The sequence below is a fragment of the Oryzias latipes genome, chromosome 2 (genome assembly GCF_053564925.1).
Source record: "Oryzias latipes strain Hd-rR chromosome 2, Olatipes_Hd-rR_3.1".
NCBI lineage: Eukaryota > Metazoa > Chordata > Actinopteri > Beloniformes > Adrianichthyidae > Oryzias > Oryzias latipes.
Window position 1 is genome coordinate 49758931 of NC_136238.1, and position 17676 is coordinate 49776606.

Sequence of the window (17676 nt, forward strand, 5' to 3'; positions counted from 1 at the left end):
GGCATGAGGTCTTCCACAAACCAGGGACACATCCTGTCTGAAGACTCCTGTTAAAGATGGTTTGAAGAGGCACCGCCAGCTCTGACGCACAGTCCTTTAGCAACCGTGGTGATATTCCATCAGGACCAGCAGATTTCCAACCATTGAGCCTCCTGAGCTCTATGCACACTTCCTCTATTCTTATAGGTGTTACAGCATCAGGGCTGGAGCTGGAGCAGGCGCTGCTGGGTGGAGGAGAAGAGCAGGTCACAGCCGCAGAGGTGTAGGAGCCGCCACTTGGTGGAGTAGAGGAACCAGTCAAAGCAGCAGAAGTCAAGGATCTGTCACTGGGTGGAAAAGGGGAGCCGGTCACACTCACAGCAGCAGAGGTGGAAGAGTCACTGATGGTTGGGCATGGGTGAGCGTGTACTGAGTCAAACCTATTATAAAAATGGTTGAACTCATCCGCCTTGGCCACATCACCAGGCACAGTCCATCCCCTCTCCTTAAAGCCAGTAATGGTTCTCATGCCGCTCCATACCTCCCTAGTGTTCTTATTCTGCAGCTTCATCTCAAGCCCAGATTTGTAATCCCTCCTGGCGCGCCTTATGGCTCTTCTTAGATCATGTTGAGCCACCCTTGCTTTGTGCCGATCACCAGTCTTAAAGGCCTGCTTCTTCAGGTTTAACAGGTGCTTCATACTGCTTTTAATCCACGGCTTGTTATTGGGAAAGCAGCGTACTTTTTTCAGAGGCACTGCCACATCTGTACAGAAGTGGATGTAATCAGTGACACACACCACAGCCTGATCGATGTCACTGTCACTGTCTCCCACCAGCAAGTCCCAGTCAGTGGATTCAAAACAGTCCCTTAGCATGGCTGCTGTCTCAGGAGTCCACTGCCTAAAGGATCTGGTAGCTTTAGGCAGCCTCATCACAGATGGCTTATATGATGGTCTGAGCTGAATGAGGTTATGATCAGACCTACCAAGGGGGGGTAGAGCCACTGCAGTGTAGGCAGATCTTAAATTCACATAACACAGGTCCAGAGTGTTTTTGTGTCTAGTTGGACAGTTCACATATTATGTGAAAACCCCTAAGTGAGAGCTCACATCAACATGATTGAAGTCCCCCGATATTATGATGAGCGACTCTGGGTGTGCAGACTGAGCCCTCGCAGCCACTTCCTGGATGACGTCACACGCTGACGAAACAACGATGGCGACTACGTTGGAAAACTCTCGTGGAAGATAGTATGGTCTTATACCGATCACCAAGAGCTCCACATCACGAGTGCAGATCTTACTTTTGACCGTAATGTGACCGGGATGGCACCACTTGTTGCTGACCAGCACAAAAAGTCCACCGCCCTTCGTTTTTCCGCATAGTTCCACCTCTCTGTCCACTCTGACGAGTGCGTAGCCGGGGATGCTAACAGCTGAGTCGGGGATCACGTCAGTCAGCCAGCTCTCTGTGAGCAGATATAAACTCACACACACACACATATGCTAAATAGAATTCAATCTGCTTTAGTGCAGGAATATCTAGTGTCCTGGATTTTAGAATTAATTCTAACATCATATTTTTTAAAGTAATGATCATTACAACATTTACAATAAACATTCACATGGGTCAATTTTTTTTCAGAATAAATCATTCCCACATGCGCAGTAGTGTTGAAAATATTGGAAGAGGAACTGAGTTCCACTGAGCTGCGACATACATAGATATCTGGCAGCTCGGTAATATACCAGATGATCTTCTAAACAGGCTTTTATTAATGTTACGGTTATTATGAAGCGCCTGTTCGCTCATCATTTTAGTTTTAATCCGTGTGGTCAGAGCTTTTTCTGTTGAAGAACGGAGCTGGAAGAAGCCAGGACTAGGAGAGGCTAACCAGCGCTAACAACATTTAGCCTTTGATGAACATAAAATCCACGCGGGTGTGGCAAGTAGGACACGCCCACTAATTATGAGGCGGTAGTCAACACCCTCGAGTTAATTTGGTGGCGGTGCTTTAAAAGCCCTCCTCCTCCCCGTTTGGACATGAACTCGTGCATCAAGGCACCAGGAAGTGGAACGGGGGGTTGGCAGGCAGGTAAGCCAGGTTTGGAGTTCTCTGAACTGAACAGGGAGTGGGAGCTGACGAGCAGACTCGTTCACAGCTCCCTGTACACGAGCAATTGCCCAGGCTTTGGCGCACCTGTGGCGTGGCGGCAGTAGTCTGCAAGCGTGACGTGACTTTGTTCACCTAGATCCGCCCTCCTCTCAGTGACCGATATGTTAAGCTGGCCTTCCTCCTGCACGTACAGTTAAGGCTCCTGCAAACTATTTATTTCCTTTCTCTTCAGGAACATGTTTTGGCTGCACGCCCTTCTCATCTCCCCCAAACAGGGGATTACAGCTGCTGCTTTGCCTTTATTGTTTTTAACCTAGCTTCCGGTTCCGGGTTACAGGGCGGACGCGTGGCAGCTCACAGCGGCTATACAACTATCTTTAAATGACTTTTAATTCTGTCTGATAAAAGTTAGGAACCGGATAATGATGATAAATCATGTAATAAAATGGTTATAGTATAATGGGGTGGGATTATATAAGTTTGCTTCCTTCCACTCCCTTTCAAGCAATATTTATTAATATGCCTAATTATACTAAGTTTGATTAGTTACTGTATGAATGTATAACTGATGATTGTATTGCATTTCTATTTCTATTTGATTGCTTGAAATAAACCATTTCAAATCAAAAATCAAATCAAAAACCTTGATTTCTGTCCGGGTCCCACCCTCGCCACAACGGAACCGGCTGGAGCGATACGCTCAGCTCACCGGGACCCCTCGTTGCTGTGGCATCTCACCGGACTGTGGTCGGCTCCCCCCAGCTGATAAGCAGTGGTTGGGCAGCTTACCAGCGCCCCTGAACATTAATCACCTTTTTATCTTTATTTTTAATTATGTGGCTTTATTGATGAATTTTTTTTTTTTTTCAGGAGGGGGAGGCCGAGGTGGTGGACTGCTGTGTGTGGTGGGGGGGTCCCAGTGTGCTGTGTGGTTTCCCTCACGTGTGCAGTGATTCACAAAAGGGTGTTTGCTTTAGTTTTTAATCTTTTCCTGGGGCTCAGCAGCCCCCAGGAGGCGTTGTTGACCCGTTTTCTGGTGCTGCCACATTCTGGCGTTGTCGGCAGGATCTTTTAAACATTATAGGCAGAGGCTGGTGTGTTTTTAAAGTGATTTTATGTGGAAACCTTAATGTTTTTAGCTCTGTAGTCTTTACGGGATACTAAAGTCCCACAATCCTGTATCATCCAGTGGGGAATGCCCAGGTGGAACGCTTTAACGGGACTCTGCACAACTTGCTGCGTACTCTGCCTGTGTCTAGGAAGAGGGATTGGCATGTGTGTTTGCCTCAGGTATGGTATTATTATAATACAACCCTGCATCGGTCAACAGGGGAGTCCCCCTTTTTCCTCATGTTTGGGCGGGAGCCAAGGCTCCCTGTAGATTTTCTTTTAATCTTTCCTTATACTCGTGCTGCCACATCAAGTTTCTTTGTCAGCCGATCTATTCCTTTGCCAGGTAGCTCCGCCCCCAGCCTTGAACATAAACTACCAGCAGAGGCTCTTCACTCTAAAACAGCATAGATTTAGTGTCTGTTTAAGCACCAAGACTGAGAACCAGAAGCTAACCTAAAGGCTATATGAAATAGATGACCTGGTTCTGATCCAAACTCGGTTCTGAATAATCACCAAAACCAGATCTGTGGTAAAGACCTTTCAGTCTGCTGCAGTTTGACCTCCTCTTATCTCTTCATAAGGAGCTGCTGCTCTGTGGGTCAGAAATCTGCTGCAGCTGTTTGTCCATTGAAATCTGTAGTTCTGGGATTGATTCATGTTTTTTTTCAAAGAACACAGAACATGAACTTCTCCCAGATATCAACACCTGGATGAACTTAGGTTCTCCTGTTTAGTCTGGTGCAAAAAAAAACATGACGACATCTGTAACCATTAGATAAGGAAAACCAGGACTTTTAACTCAAGCAGAATATTCTTTTTCTTTTTACTTCTATCCAACAGTCCTCTGCTGTTTCCTCTGCACTGACGTCTATCTGACAATTTCTCCTAAATCAGAGAAACAAAAGACAGAACTTCTTGTAGAGAACAAACATTTGACAACAAACAAATGAAACCTGACCTGAGAGTCTCCAGTTTACAGTCTGGACTCTCCAGTCCAGCAGACAGCAGCTTCACTCCTGAATCCTGCAGGTTGTTGACACTCAGATCCAGAACTCTGAGTCCGGAGGACTGAGAGCTGAGAACTGAGGACAGAGCTGCACAGCTTCTCTCTGACAGATTACAGTCTCTCAGTCTGAAGAAAACAAAGACAGACAGCAGTTATTGAATCTTTCATGTTTCCATCAGATTCATTTGTTGACTGAAGGTGATTTTCCTGAGAGTTCTTACAGAGCTTTGTTGGAGGCTTTGATCACTGGCAGCAGCCTCAGAAGAGCCTCCTCTGAACCAGAGTATTTCTGCAGGTCAAACTCTTCCAGATCTTCTTCTGATGACAGTAAGATGAAGACCAGAGCAGACAACTGAGCAGGAGACAGTTTCTCTGTGGAGAGACGTCCTGACCTCAGGAACTGTTGGATCTCCTCCACTAGAGAACCATCATTCAGTTCATTCAGACAGTGGAACAGGTTGATGCTTCTCTCTGCAGACAGATCCTCACTGATCTTCTCCTTGATGAACTGGACTGTTTCCCGATTGGTCTGTGAGCTACTTCCTGTCTGAGTCAGCAGACCTCGTAGGAGACTCTGATTGGTTTGCAGTGAAAGACCCAGGAGGAAGCGGAGGAACAAGTCCAGGTGTCCGTTTGGACTCTGTAAGGCCTTCTCCACAGCACTCTGGTAGAAGTCCTGAAAATGAGTACCCCAGGATGTGATAAACATAACCAGTTTAAATAACCAAGACTTTTTCTGTTGTTCTTCCTCCATGAGGTTGAGTTCAGAGGTGATGAAGGTCCGGTGGACATGAAGAGCAGCCAGAAACTCCTGAACACTCAGATGGATGAAGCAGAAGACCTTGTCCTGGTACAGGCCTCTCTCCTCTCTAAAGACCTGTGTGAACACTCCTGAGTACACTGAGGCTGCTCTGATATCGATGCCACACTCTGTCAGGTCGGATTCATAGAAGATCAGGTTTCCTTTCTGCAGCTGCTCAAAAGCCAGTTTTCCCAGAGACTCTATCATCTTCCTGCTCTCTGGACTCCAGTGAGGATCTGTCTCAGCTCCTCCATCATACTTGACCTTCTGGACTTTGGCCTGAACCACCAGGAAGTGGATGTACATCTCAGTCAGGCTCTTGGGCAGCTCTCCTCCCTCTCTGCTCTTCAGCAGATCCTCCAGAACTGTAGCAGTGATCCAGCAGAAGACTGGGATGTGGCACATGATGTGGAGGCTTCTGGAACTCTGGATGTGGGAGATGATCCTGCTGGCCTGCTCTTCATCTCTGAACCTCTTCCTGAAGTACTCCTCCTTCTGTGGATCATTGAACCCTCTGACCTCTGTCACCATGTCAACACACTCAGCAGGGATCTGATTGGCTGCTGCAGGTCGTGTGGTTATCCAGAGGCGAGCAGAGGGAAGCAGGTTCCCCCTGATGAGGTTTGTCAGCAGATCAGCCACTGAGGTGGACTTTCTAGGGTCCTTCAGGATCCGAGTCTTGTGGAAGTCCAGAGGAAGTCGACTCTCATCCAGACCATCAAAGATGAAGAGGAGCTGGAGGTCTTCAAAGCTGCAGATTCCTGCTTGTTTGGTTTCAGGGAAGAAGTGATGAACAAGTTCCACCAAGCTGAACTTCTCCTCTTTCAGCACATTCAGCTCTCTGAAAGTGAATGGAAATGTGAAGTGGAAATTCTGGTGGGCTTTGCCTTCAGCCCAGTCCAGAGTGAACTTCTGTGTTAAGACTGTTTTCCCGATGCCAGCCACTCCCTTAGTCATCACGGTTCTGATTGGTTCTGGTCTTCCAGCTGGGAGTTGGAAGAGCTCTTCTTGTCTGATGCTTGTTTCTGCTCTGTCTGCTTTCCTGGATGCTGCTTCAATCTGTCTGACCTCATGTTCTTCATTCAGCTCTCCTCTTCCTCCCTCTGTGATGAAGAGCTCTGTGTAGATCTCATTCAGAAGGGTTGGGCTTCCTGCTTTAGCCATCCCCTCAAACACACACTGGAACTTCTTCTTCAGACCAGATTGGACTTCATGTCGACAAACAGCAGCAGATCCTGAATGAAGACAACAAACAGTAAATCAAGTCTCTGCAGCCCTGAATGATGAGGGTTTGAATCCCTGTGGTTCCATGTGTTCAGACATCAGGAAATCTGAAACCTTCAGAGAAATCCTCTTACTGCTCTGCAGTCCATCAGCCAGCTCCTCCTGCTTCATTCTCCTCAGGAAGTTCACTGTGATCTTCATCAGTGACTCTCTGCTGCTCCTCTGCTCTTCATCTTCAGCCTCCAGCTCCTCCTCTTCCTCCCTGTGACTCAGAAGCTTCTGGATCTTCTTCAGCTCCTTCTTGACAAAAGTGACAATGTTGTCCTCCAGCAGCTGCAACAGAATTCCAGATGAATGAGCCAATCAGAGTGAAGTCATGGAGCCAAACATCAGCTCCATGTTGGACACACTGACAGTCCACTGGTGTCCAAAGTGCAGCATGGAGACGACTGTGGACAGAATGATGGGAAAGTAGTTGTTGTTCATGTACAGACCAGAAAGATGGAGTCCAGCTGTGTTTGATGCTGCTGGACAGACGGACCACTGGGAGTCTCTGAGCTCTGCTGGTCCAGTCTGTGGACAATCAGCAACAATCAGATCCTACTGGACCCACTGGTGTCCTGCAGACACTCAGGAGAATCTACTAGATCTATTCTGTGTTTGTGGAGAAGCTCCAACACTCACTGCTGCACACATGAAGATAGAAATGTCTGTGAGAAAGAATGTTTACAACATGCAGCTCACTTCTCTGTACTAGAAGATGATGTAAGGTTGATAGGATGATCCATTGACCGGTCACTCCTGAAGGAAACACAGCTGGGTTCAGATCCAGATCCAGTTCTGAGTCTCTGATGGATCCTGATAGAAAAACATTTGTTTAGTTAGAAGTGAGTTTCTGTCATGATGGTGTTTGATGAGTTCTTTTGGATTTGGATCATCTCAGATCATAAATGCATCATGAATGCTGTTGTTTTCAGAACAGCAATGATTCCAACATTCATTCTGACTCACAGATGAATCAGAGTCACAGAAAACTGGATCATTGATTCTCATTTAGACCAGAAGAAAATGAAGAATTGAATGTTTCAGTTTGTGGATGAGATTCAAAGAAAAAGTTATCATTTTAATGGAGACCAACCATTATCATCATTATATTTTAGATTTTCTGTGGTTAATTATAACATTAACTTCATGAAAGACTTTTAATAAAATATTTGACTAAACTGTTTCTTTTTTTAAATCAAACATTTGTTCAAATCAGAAAATATGATGGCTGTTTGGGATTTGGAGCTGAAGCTACTGTTTGGGTTTCTCTCCAACAATCAAATCCCATCTTCTCACCCTGGACATGGATTACTTGAACCACTCCCTTCAGGCAGGAGGCTAAGGTCCATCCGGACCAGAACCTCACGACATGAGAACAGTTTCTTTCCTTCTGCAGTCAGACTCATGAAAACTTTTTAACTCCTCCCCCCTTAAACATTTCACTTAAATGTCCAAGTACCAATCCAGTACCTGCACCTTCTTCATCCACAGTTTGCACTGTTAGCACTATTGTACTTCTATTCATTGTTCTGAACATTGTGTTAATTTTTTTTTCTTTGCTAATTTTTATTTGAAAATGTTGTTTGTGGCACATAGGCACCGCAGCAAATTCCTATTCTGTGAAATTGTTTTGTTCACAGACAATGGCAATAAAAACTCCTTCAATCCTTAAATCTAAACACTGTCTTTGAAAAAAGATTAATCAACAGATCTCTGTTCACTAGAAACTGCTTCTTACTGTGAGTCTGAAGGTCCTGGTTCAGTTCTGAAGTCTGGAGGAGGACCTTTGGACCGGTCACTCTTCATGGAGCCACAGCTGGAGGCTGCAAACTGGACTCTCTGTGTGACCTGTTGACCTCTGCAAACACCAAAGCATCAGAGTGTTGGAGGATCTGCTTCTTCATGAACAGCTGATGGACTTTGACATGAACACAGACTGAGCTGTTTAGTCTGGAATAACATGACATGTTTGGATCAACAGTTTCCAGCTTTCAGCATTTTCTGTCAGTCAATCCAGACTTTTTTCTAGAAAAGCTGATTCCAATTCTCCATGTAGAAATGGAGAAAGTCCAACTAGAACAATGTGATGTTTGGAAAGCATGAAAATCTGAATCCTAGGAGTCTGCAGTGATTCTTCTCATTAGACTGGAGCTGCTGTCAGTCAGAGTCAGCAGTCAACATGTTTTCTTCTCCAACATCTCTGATGTCTCTCAGAGACTCTCAGAAGACTCAACTGAAAAGATCTCATCACACACATGATGCTCCAAGTGAGTCTGATCAGAGAGATCCAGAACGGAACCAGACCTCAAGTCCTTCATCTGAAAACTGTTGATCATCTGAACTAGAATGCAGCCTCCAAAAACTCTGACAAACACTCACCGTTCCACTCCTGAATGGATGTCCTTGAAGTTAGGAGGAAGAAAACCATTTGAAGTGTCACTCCTGAAAGATCCACAGCTGGATCCAGGTCCAGATCCAGGTTCAGGTCCAGATCCAGGTCCAGGTTGGTTCCTGTGGAGAATGAAGGTTGCTGGTGTGAGTCCTGAGCTCTGACATGGAGAAGATGATGGACAGTTGGGGATGTTCATCTCACCTCTGAGCTTTGCTTTGGTTGTCATGGTTACCATCTCTGCTTCTAGAGGGAGGGGCTCCCTCCTGTGGCTCCTCCCACTGATCCATGCTGCTGGATTCACTGGATCCACATCAGCTCACACACACCTTCCTCCTTCACCTGCAGAGGAAACATGTCTTCTTCATCTCTGACAGACATCCTGGTTGTTACCAGATGAGGTTCTGAGTTCTGTTCTCTGGTACCAAAATATTTCGTTTTTTTGTCAACAAAGCTGATTTTCTGACTGATCAGGCTGTGTGGTATGGAGTGCTATACTGTTCATTATTAAATAAATAAATATGACCTCATATTTACACAATCAACCAATAAATCTCTTATAAATATATAAAAAATATCACGTAATTGTGAAAAACCTGCACACAAATTTTAAATTAGCCATTTTATTACTAAATATATTTCATTTTGCTTTAAAAATCTGTTCATTGTTTTAAAACAGCATTTTAATCATGGTGAATATTATTATAATACTGTCTTCTTTTCAGAAGCTCGGGTTCCAAAATCCATATTTTCCAAAATATCTTTGTTTTCATTTCACATAGCTGTTTTTCAGAAAGACTTATTGATTTCATAAAGAGCTTTCCAGCAGAATGAGTCTGTCTGTCAATCAAACCAGAAGTCTACATTCGTCTTCCATCTTTCCCGCTCTCTCTGAAGGTATTTCTCCCTGCTGCTGGTTCCATCGTATTCAAAACTTTTACATGGAACTGAAATCTATTCAGCTAGCAGTATGACATTTTTGATTGAATTATATGGTTATTATTGAAATAACTGTATATTTCTAACAACACAAATATTAAAATCTCGTAACATTAAAACATGTTACGGAGTTGGAGTGTGACGGGATTAAAGATTTGGATCAAAATGGCCGCTGTTTCATATGCTAAGCACCAAGAAGATGGAACATAACATTTATGAAATTCAGAATTGACTTGATTATTTAAATAACAGAAAACCTTTCTAGCAAGTCATAGTGTTGAGTCGCTGCATTTGACCACATCCAATACCCCAGCCTTCTCCTCTGTACCTCTCTGTTCTTTTCCCTCTTCATCATCAGCTGATCTTCTCTCTTTCATCATCATCATCATCATCATCATCATCATCTGAACCTCTCTCCTCGTTCTTCTCTGTTGGGACTGACTTGTCATGTATGTCTGCTCTTGTTTTCCTAAAATAAGTGAACAGATGTTCAGCAGAAGTTTAAACCAGAATGAGCATCTAGGTTTTTGTGACTTTAATAGTTGAATTATTCCTTCTTGAAGTCATCTCTGCTCTCTTTAATATCAGATGCATCATCAACCTCATGTCTGTCTGGTTCACCTCTAGTCTGTGTTCTTCTCCACTAAATCATATGGCAAATATGATAAATATTAAATATCATATTAAATCCTACGGCCAAGCAAGGATTATTAACTGTTTGAATTAATTTAACATCTTGCTAATGCATGTTTATTTGACATAAACTTTGTATTAGGAAGATTTTCAAAGAAAACAAAGGTCTAAACTATTTGTAAAAATAGAAACACTTTTTACTTTTAAGCATATTTTATTCATTGTTGTCAAACATCACTAAATGTTCAACTAAAATCCAAAATGTCGTTCAGCCAAAGTGATCTTGAAATTAAAAGGCTGTAAACGTAATAGTCACTCACAAAAATAATAATCATCCAAACTTTTAACATAGAAAGAAACAAAAACACCATCTAACCACCATCACACATACTTCTACCTTCTAGGAGCAGCTTTATCATCATTTATTGCTGCATCAGACAAAAGAAAAAACTTTTTCAGTGTTTTGGAACATCTAGTTCAAGCAGTGGCGGTTCTACACTAACTCACTCCCTGGGCGAGTTACCCCCCCCCCCCCCCCCCCCCCGCACACATACAAAATTTGACAACATCCTGTTGTGTTCCGTATCTTCTATTTAGCCATTTTACATAAAAACTGCAGTAATTTTCTAGACTCGTATTACAGGGGGGTCAAACTCAGTCACACAGGGGCCTAAGTTAAAAACTCGCTTAAGGTTTTGGGCCGAAGAAGATAAACATTTACTGAACACACTAAAGCTAAACTTTTAAACCTTTTAAACTGAACTTTTTCAACATAAATATGAATAAAAACAGGAACATTAATCCAGAATAACTCAAGTTAAACCTTAAATAACTTGTAATATTTTGCTCTCCATATAAATATATTCTGTCAAAATTATACTAATATGAACATGCTGCAGGACAAAACAAAGAAAGCCTGGAAATATTAATAAGAAATTACAAATCAAATAATTCCGTTTTTTTTTTGCTCTTTTATCATTTTTAGAGCATTTTTTTTAGAGCTGGACTCCTGCTTCATTTTTAGCAATAATTTCTTAATGCGTGACGTCCTGTGTGTGTCTTTGTGAAACATATCAGAGGGATTAGGGTTAAAAAAAAACTTACTGTGATTAATATTTTTATGTCTTATAAAACATTAAAGACTAAATCATAGAGTTCATCAAAATATTTGGCATTTCCCTTAATTTGTGCAACACCAACAGCAGAAATCCTCCAAAAAACCTCAATCCATAAAAAAATGGTCTGCGCCCACCACCCCTGTTACGGTTTCTGTTTCTTTGTTTCCTTTTTTTTTTTTTTTTTTTTTTTTTTTTCAAACTTTATTCTTTGTTTCCTTTTTGTTCTGGCATGTTTTGAGTTTAACTTCCTGTCTTATTTTGTAGGGTTTCCTGTTTAGTTTTTTGTTGTGAGTTTTACTTTGGTTCCCCATCCTTCCTGATTGTGTTCACCTGTGTCTCGGTTGTCTGTATGTATTTAAGTCTTGTCATTCCCTTCCTCCTGGGCTGGTCCATAGTATGTTAGTTAGTATGTAAGTCTGCTCTCCCCGTTTCGAGTGTTTCGAGTTTCTAGCCTGCCCTCTGCAGTGGTTTTGGTTTTGCGTCCTTAGTTTTGTTTATTAAAGCCCCCGTTCCCCTGCAACCTCCTGCCTCCTCTCGCTCTCTGCGCCTGGGTGCTTCCTCCCTTCTCCCCCCGTAACAACCCCTCCCCCTCCCATTCCCTCTGACACACGCGGCTCCGTCTCTACGAGGGGAGGCGCAGCTGCGGCCCAGAGTTGATTGTCAGATAGAAAAAGACTCCCAATCACCTGTTAGTGTGATTCAGCCAGCCACCGGAGAGTTGCGCTCCCCTCTCGAGTTTTTTGACTTATGTTCCAAAGACTACCGCAAAGAGGTGTGGCCGCAAGCGTTTTGTAGCAGAGGGCAGTGGTCACGTGCGTGTCGGGTCTGCTGTGTCGGATCAAGTTATTGTGGGAAATAATCCCCATTGCCTGTTTTTGTCGAAATTGGGTTGAGCACAGGTGTTTGTTCTGCCTAATTCTTTTTCATGTGCCTGTTTTACGTTGTTTCACTCTGAGTTATTTCATCTTTTTTTTATTTATTTATTTTTTTTGCACTATAAGTGTGAAGAGGAAACAGGATCAAGACATTCTTAGGAGTCTGATGTGTCAAATTTAAAGTGTTAAGTGTCGGCAGCTGAAGCAATTTCAAATTAAAAGCGCAAAGCCGCCTCTTTGAATATGGTAGTACATTGTAATGCATCGGGTACCGGCAAATGCCGCCCCCTATGAAGTGCCGCCCTGGGCGACCGCCCACATCGCCCATATAAAAAAACCGCCACTGAGTTCAAGAAATTATTTAAAATAAAATCAGTAAAAACAATCTCCTTTATTTTCTCCATGATTATTGATTCTGTAAATCCTGCTCAGTACAGCTGGAAGACACTTGTGACCATTTTATTGGTAGCCAGTGGTTTTAGGCCCGGGCGCAGCCCCCCCCCCCCCGCAGCACTTTTGGTTTTCTCTTATCTATTATTTCACAAACTTTGGAACGGCCTAAAACCTGTGAATTAACGTCCTGCAGCTGCACTCCTGTCTATTAGACGCAAATGTGAGAGAAGAAAAAAGGGAAATGGGGGCAGCAGAGAGGAGAGCAGCCTCGATTATGCAACACCTGGATCATCACTGCTGTTGGATCACTCGGCAGTTCATGTTAATAATGTCATTATTTACCAACTATTGTAGATGTTTTTATTATTTAGTTGGTGTCAGTATTTGACATAAAGGCAGCAGGAAATGCAGGAAAACAGCTGCACTTTATGACATCATAGATAAACTATAGAGGAATTTTATGAATGGATTGAGGTTTTTAGAGGATTTCTACGGTTGGTGTTGCACTAAATAGAAAAATGCCAAATATTTTTTAGAGTAATCCAACTGATGAGTTCTATGATTTAGTTTGAAATGTATTATAGACCTAAAAATGACAGGTTTTAAAATAATCAAATCCTCTGATCTGTTTCACAAAGACACACAAAACAGAAACAAAGTTATTTCTAAAAATGATGCAGGAGTCCAGCTCTAAATGACAAAAGAGCTAAGAAAACAGAAAGACATGTTTTGTTATTTCTAATTATTAATATTTCCAGACTTTTGTTCTGCAGCATCTTCATATTTGTACAATTTTGACAGAATATATTTTATGGAGAGTAAAATTGAATTAATGTTCCTGTTTTCATTCATATTTATGTTCAAAACGTTCAGTTTTAAATATCTAAAAGTTTAGCTTTAGTGTTTTCAGTAAATGTTTATCTTGTTCTGCCTAAAACCTAAAGCGTGTTTTTAATTTAGGTCTACGTGTGACTGAGTTTGACCCCCCTGGAATACGAGTCTAGAACATTCATGCATTTTTTGTGTAAAATGGACAAATAGTAGATAGAGAACACAAAAGGCTGTTGTCAAGTGTGTATGTGTGCAGGGGAGGTGTATGTGGGTGGGGGGGTGGAGGTTTGGTAGGGTTACTTGCCCGGTGAGTAAGTTAGTGTGGAACCACCACTGCTGGTAGCTTTAGCCCAGTGGCGGTTTTAGATATGGGCGATGTGGGCAGTCGCCCAGGGCGGCACTTCATAGGGGGCGGCATTTGCCGTGCCCGATGCGTGCGTTACTCATATGCGTTACTCATATTGTGCTACGATATTCAAAGAGGAAGCTGGCAGCTTTTAATTTGAAATTGCTTCAGCTGCCGACACTTAACACTTTTACTTTGACACATCAGACTGTTAAGAATGTCTTCATCCTCTTTGCTCTTCACAGTTATGGTGCAAAAAAATAAATAAAAAAAAATAAAAAAATAAAAGATGAAATAACTCAGAGTGAAAAAACGTAAAACAGGCACATGAAAAGGAATTGGGCAGAACAAACACCCATGCTCAACTCAATTTCGACAAAAGCAGGCAATGGGGATTATTTCCCACAATACTTTGCTCTGACACGGCAGACCCGACACGCACGTGACCACCGCCCTCTGCTGCAAGATGCTTGCGGCCACACCTCTTTGCTGTAGTCTTTGGAACATAAGTCAAAAAACTCGAGAGGGGGGCGCAACTCGCCGGTGGCTGGCTGAATCACACTAACAGGCGTGAGGGGAGTCTTTTTCTATTTGACAATCAACTCTGGGCAGCAGCTGCGCCTCCCGTCATAGAGACGGAGCCGGGTGTGTCAGAGGGAAGGGGAGGGGGAGGGGGGATGAGAGCAGACCATTTTTTTATGGATTGAGGTTTTTTGGAGGATTTCTGCTGTTGGTGTTGCACAAATTTAGGGAAATGCCAAATATTTTTGGAGTAATCCCACTGATGAGTTCTAAGATTTAGTCTTTAATGTTTTATAAGACCTAAACATATTAATCACAATAAGTTTTTTTTTAGATCTAATCCCTCTGATATGTTTCACAAAGACACACACAGGGCGTCACACATTAAGAAATTATTGTTAAAAATGAAGCAGGAGTCCGGCTCTAAAAAAAATGCTCTAAAAAATGATAAAAGAGCAAAAAAAATGGAATTATTTGATATAATTTCTTATTAATATTTCCAGGCTTTCTTTGTTTTGTTCTGCAGCATGTTCATATTTGTATAATTTTGACAGAATATATTTCTATGGGGAGCAACATATTATTTAAGGTTTAACTTGTGTTCCTGTTTTTATTCATATTTATGTTCAAAAAGTTCAGTTTAAAAGGTTTAAAAGTTTAGCTTTAGTGTGTTCATTAAATGTTTATCTTCTTCGGCCCAAAACCTTAAGCGTGTTTTTAACTCAGGCCCCTGTGTGACTGAGTTTGACCCCCCTGTAATATGAGTCTAGAACATTCATGCATTTTTTTGTGTAAAATAGCTAAATAGAAGATAGGGAACACAACAGGATGTTGTCAAATTTTGTAGGTGTGCGGGGGGGAGGGGGGGGCGCCTGTGGGGTTACTCGCCCAGGGAGTAAGTCAGTGTAGAACCGCCACTGCTTTAGCCTGAATGTTTCCACCTCTGTTTCTATCACTGCTAGAACCTTCCTGCTGTCTCTCAGCCATTACAGGAACTTTCCTTCATTCCTTCTACATTTTGCATTTTCTGTTTTGAGCCCTCAATTGTTTTTCTCTGGCCTCCCCGTCTTTAGCGCTCTCATCAGATGACGACACGATTCAACTGACAGTAATCAACAGTGCGCTCCCGCGCGCGCGTCTCCGCGAGAGACGTGCTGGAATGTCCTCTCTGTAAAGACCCGAGGGAGGGAGGGAGGGAGGAGCGGCTGCGGTGCTCAATCGGTTACAATGTGCTTCTGTTACCGATCATTTCATGCAAATCTATGTTAACAAACAGCTGTGAAAATAAAAAATACGAACTATTAAATAACTTTCCCAACTTCGGTCTGGCCAACGCCCCATGCGACGCATTTGCTGCATTCTCACTTTTTGCGCCCCTGAAGCCTCATGTGCTGGATTTAAAAAAAACACATGAAGAACCTGATTCAACAGCCACAGATCAGAGTGGATCAGAGTTTCTGGAAGAAGGATCAGAGTTTCTCTGAACCGTCTCAGCACGAATACATGGAAACTTTCAGAGATCATGTTTCCAGGAAGCCCTGATGTGTTTGTCTGCTGCTCTTTTCCTCACAGATCAACACAACAGCTTCATGATGAGAACAGAAAACAACTTTAACACAAAGACTCACCAAAGAAGAAAATGAAGGAAACTCCAACATCTGTGTCTGCTGGACAAACTCAGCTGACTGACTGTGAGAGGAGAACTCCTCCCTCTATGTGTGTGTGTGTGTGTGTGTGTGTGTGTGTGTGTGTGTGTGTGTGTGTGTGTGTGTGTGTGTGTGTGTGTGTGTGTGTGTGTGTGTGTGTGTGTGTGTGTGTATGGATGTGACCAATGAGTGACCCTGACAGACATCTACTCCACCCGCTGCATCACTAGGGCTCATAACATCATCAAGGACAGTTCACACCCCGGCTCAGGCCTGTTCCACCTGGTGCCCTCTGGGAGGCGCTACAGAGGCACCACAAGCAAAACCAACAGACTCAACAACAGCTTCTTTCCAAAAGCAATAACCATCCTCAATTCCCAAATGACAGATAACATCCATACTAGCTTTTGCACTTCTGACATGTTTACACACAGTTCTCGTACCCAATTTTGCTCTCTTCATTACAGTTTACATTTGCAGACTTGTACATACTGTTTGTCTGTTTGACTTATTGTCTTACGATGTTCCTTTCTTGCTGTTCTTGCACTGATGGCGATGCTTCAATCTCATAGTACAATTCACAATGACCATAAAGCAAATCTAATCTAATATCGCTAGAGGAGGGGGGCCAAGATGGCGACGGCGACCGCATGTAAGAAACTTCTGTGAGCTCTCAAAACTTGGAATTTGGAATTTGACCCTTTGCCTTGAATCAAAAACACAGGATGTGTTGTGAAATATTAATTTCTTCAAAATTAATTTTTTAAAATCTAAACTAACAATGAGGAAGAAATAAAAGAAAACCGCGGCTCTCTCAACCGCAGCAGCTCTTTGGAAAATATGGAAGTGGATGCTTCTAAGGAGAAACGACACATCAGAGAAACCCATTCCTATGGCTGTCACATGACAGATGATGAAGAATGTTCTTCAATGCCAAATACACCTAAACATCCCCAAGAAGGTGAGAGGAGAAGAAAAGCTAAACAATCCTGATAACAGCTCTGCAGCTGAGCCGACTTTGTCTGAGCTTCAGTCCACCATCATCACAGCAGTTACTGACAAATGAATGAACCAGCAGACAAAACTGATGAAGCTGGGATTACAATACTGTCCAAATGAACAATCTGAAGAAGTTGCTTGAGTTTTGCATTCAGGAGGTCATGGACTTAAAAAAAAACTAACTGAGAGCCTGAAAAAGCAACGTAAAGAGTTGGAGAAGGTTGGAAAGATGGAGACCAAAAATAACGATGCAGAAGAAGAATCTACGTCTGTCTGCTGTCCCTGAAGGAAATCCAGAGGACGTCAAATCAAGAGTTCAAGACATTTTGTCAGAGCTCTGTGTGTTTTTACAACAGACTTCATAATGTTTTATTCTATGGTAGTATCATAATTTGTCCAGACCAATCACTATCTGACATCGGACCAACGTACAACCAATCACATAACTTGATGTCAGCTTTAGTCCCAGAACCCCGAACGGAATTTCCAGGCTGAACGGTTTTGGTTCCTACAGAAGCCATATTGAACATGTGCAGCGGTTCCTGAACAAAACCAGGAAGTTCCTAAGTTACTTTTCTCTTGGTAGCAGAAGAAAGGAAGAAATGTCCCAGCCTTCTCCTCTGTTCCTCTCTGTTCTTCTCCCTCTTCATCATCAGCTGATCGTCTCTCTTTCTCTCTATCATCATCATCATCATCAT

The 17676-nt window shown here is 42.8% G+C and overlaps 3 protein-coding genes across 8 annotated transcripts in view; 1 reads left to right on the forward strand and 2 right to left on the reverse strand.

The window, feature by feature from the left end:
- Positions 1-17676, forward strand: part of LOC144989099 (uncharacterized) — a 114822-nt gene that overhangs the window by 55015 nt on the left and 42131 nt on the right. The window lies entirely within an intron of this gene.
- The window catches only part of LOC144989167 (uncharacterized), a 136156-nt gene that overhangs the window by 35995 nt on the left and 82485 nt on the right, over positions 1-17676 (reverse strand). The gene's annotated exons all lie outside the window — the stretch shown is intronic.
- LOC144988969 (NLR family CARD domain-containing protein 3-like) overlaps positions 1-17676 on the reverse strand; it is a 34295-nt gene that overhangs the window by 15045 nt on the left and 1574 nt on the right. For 2 of the 6 annotated variants that reach the window (XM_078940479.1, XM_078940463.1), the window contains exons 2-9: positions 8881-9018; positions 8667-8798; positions 8026-8145; positions 6987-7100; positions 6737-6815; positions 6377-6575; positions 4438-6253; positions 4169-4342 (exon numbers count right to left, since the gene is read on the reverse strand). In XM_078940479.1, coding sequence (XP_078796605.1) covers positions 4169-4342; positions 4438-6253; positions 6377-6575; positions 6737-6815; positions 6987-7100; positions 8026-8145; positions 8667-8798; positions 8881-8966 — 2720 coding nt within the window. In that variant the 5' untranslated portion in view covers positions 8967-9018. Of the gene's footprint in view, positions 1-4168; positions 4343-4437; positions 6254-6376; positions 6576-6736; positions 6816-6986; positions 7101-8025; positions 8146-8666; positions 8799-8880; positions 9019-9943; positions 10085-15961; positions 16454-17676 lie in introns of those variants that run through there. The other 4 variants (XM_078940473.1, XM_078940470.1, XM_078940475.1 and 1 more) reach the window with 4 other exon arrangements.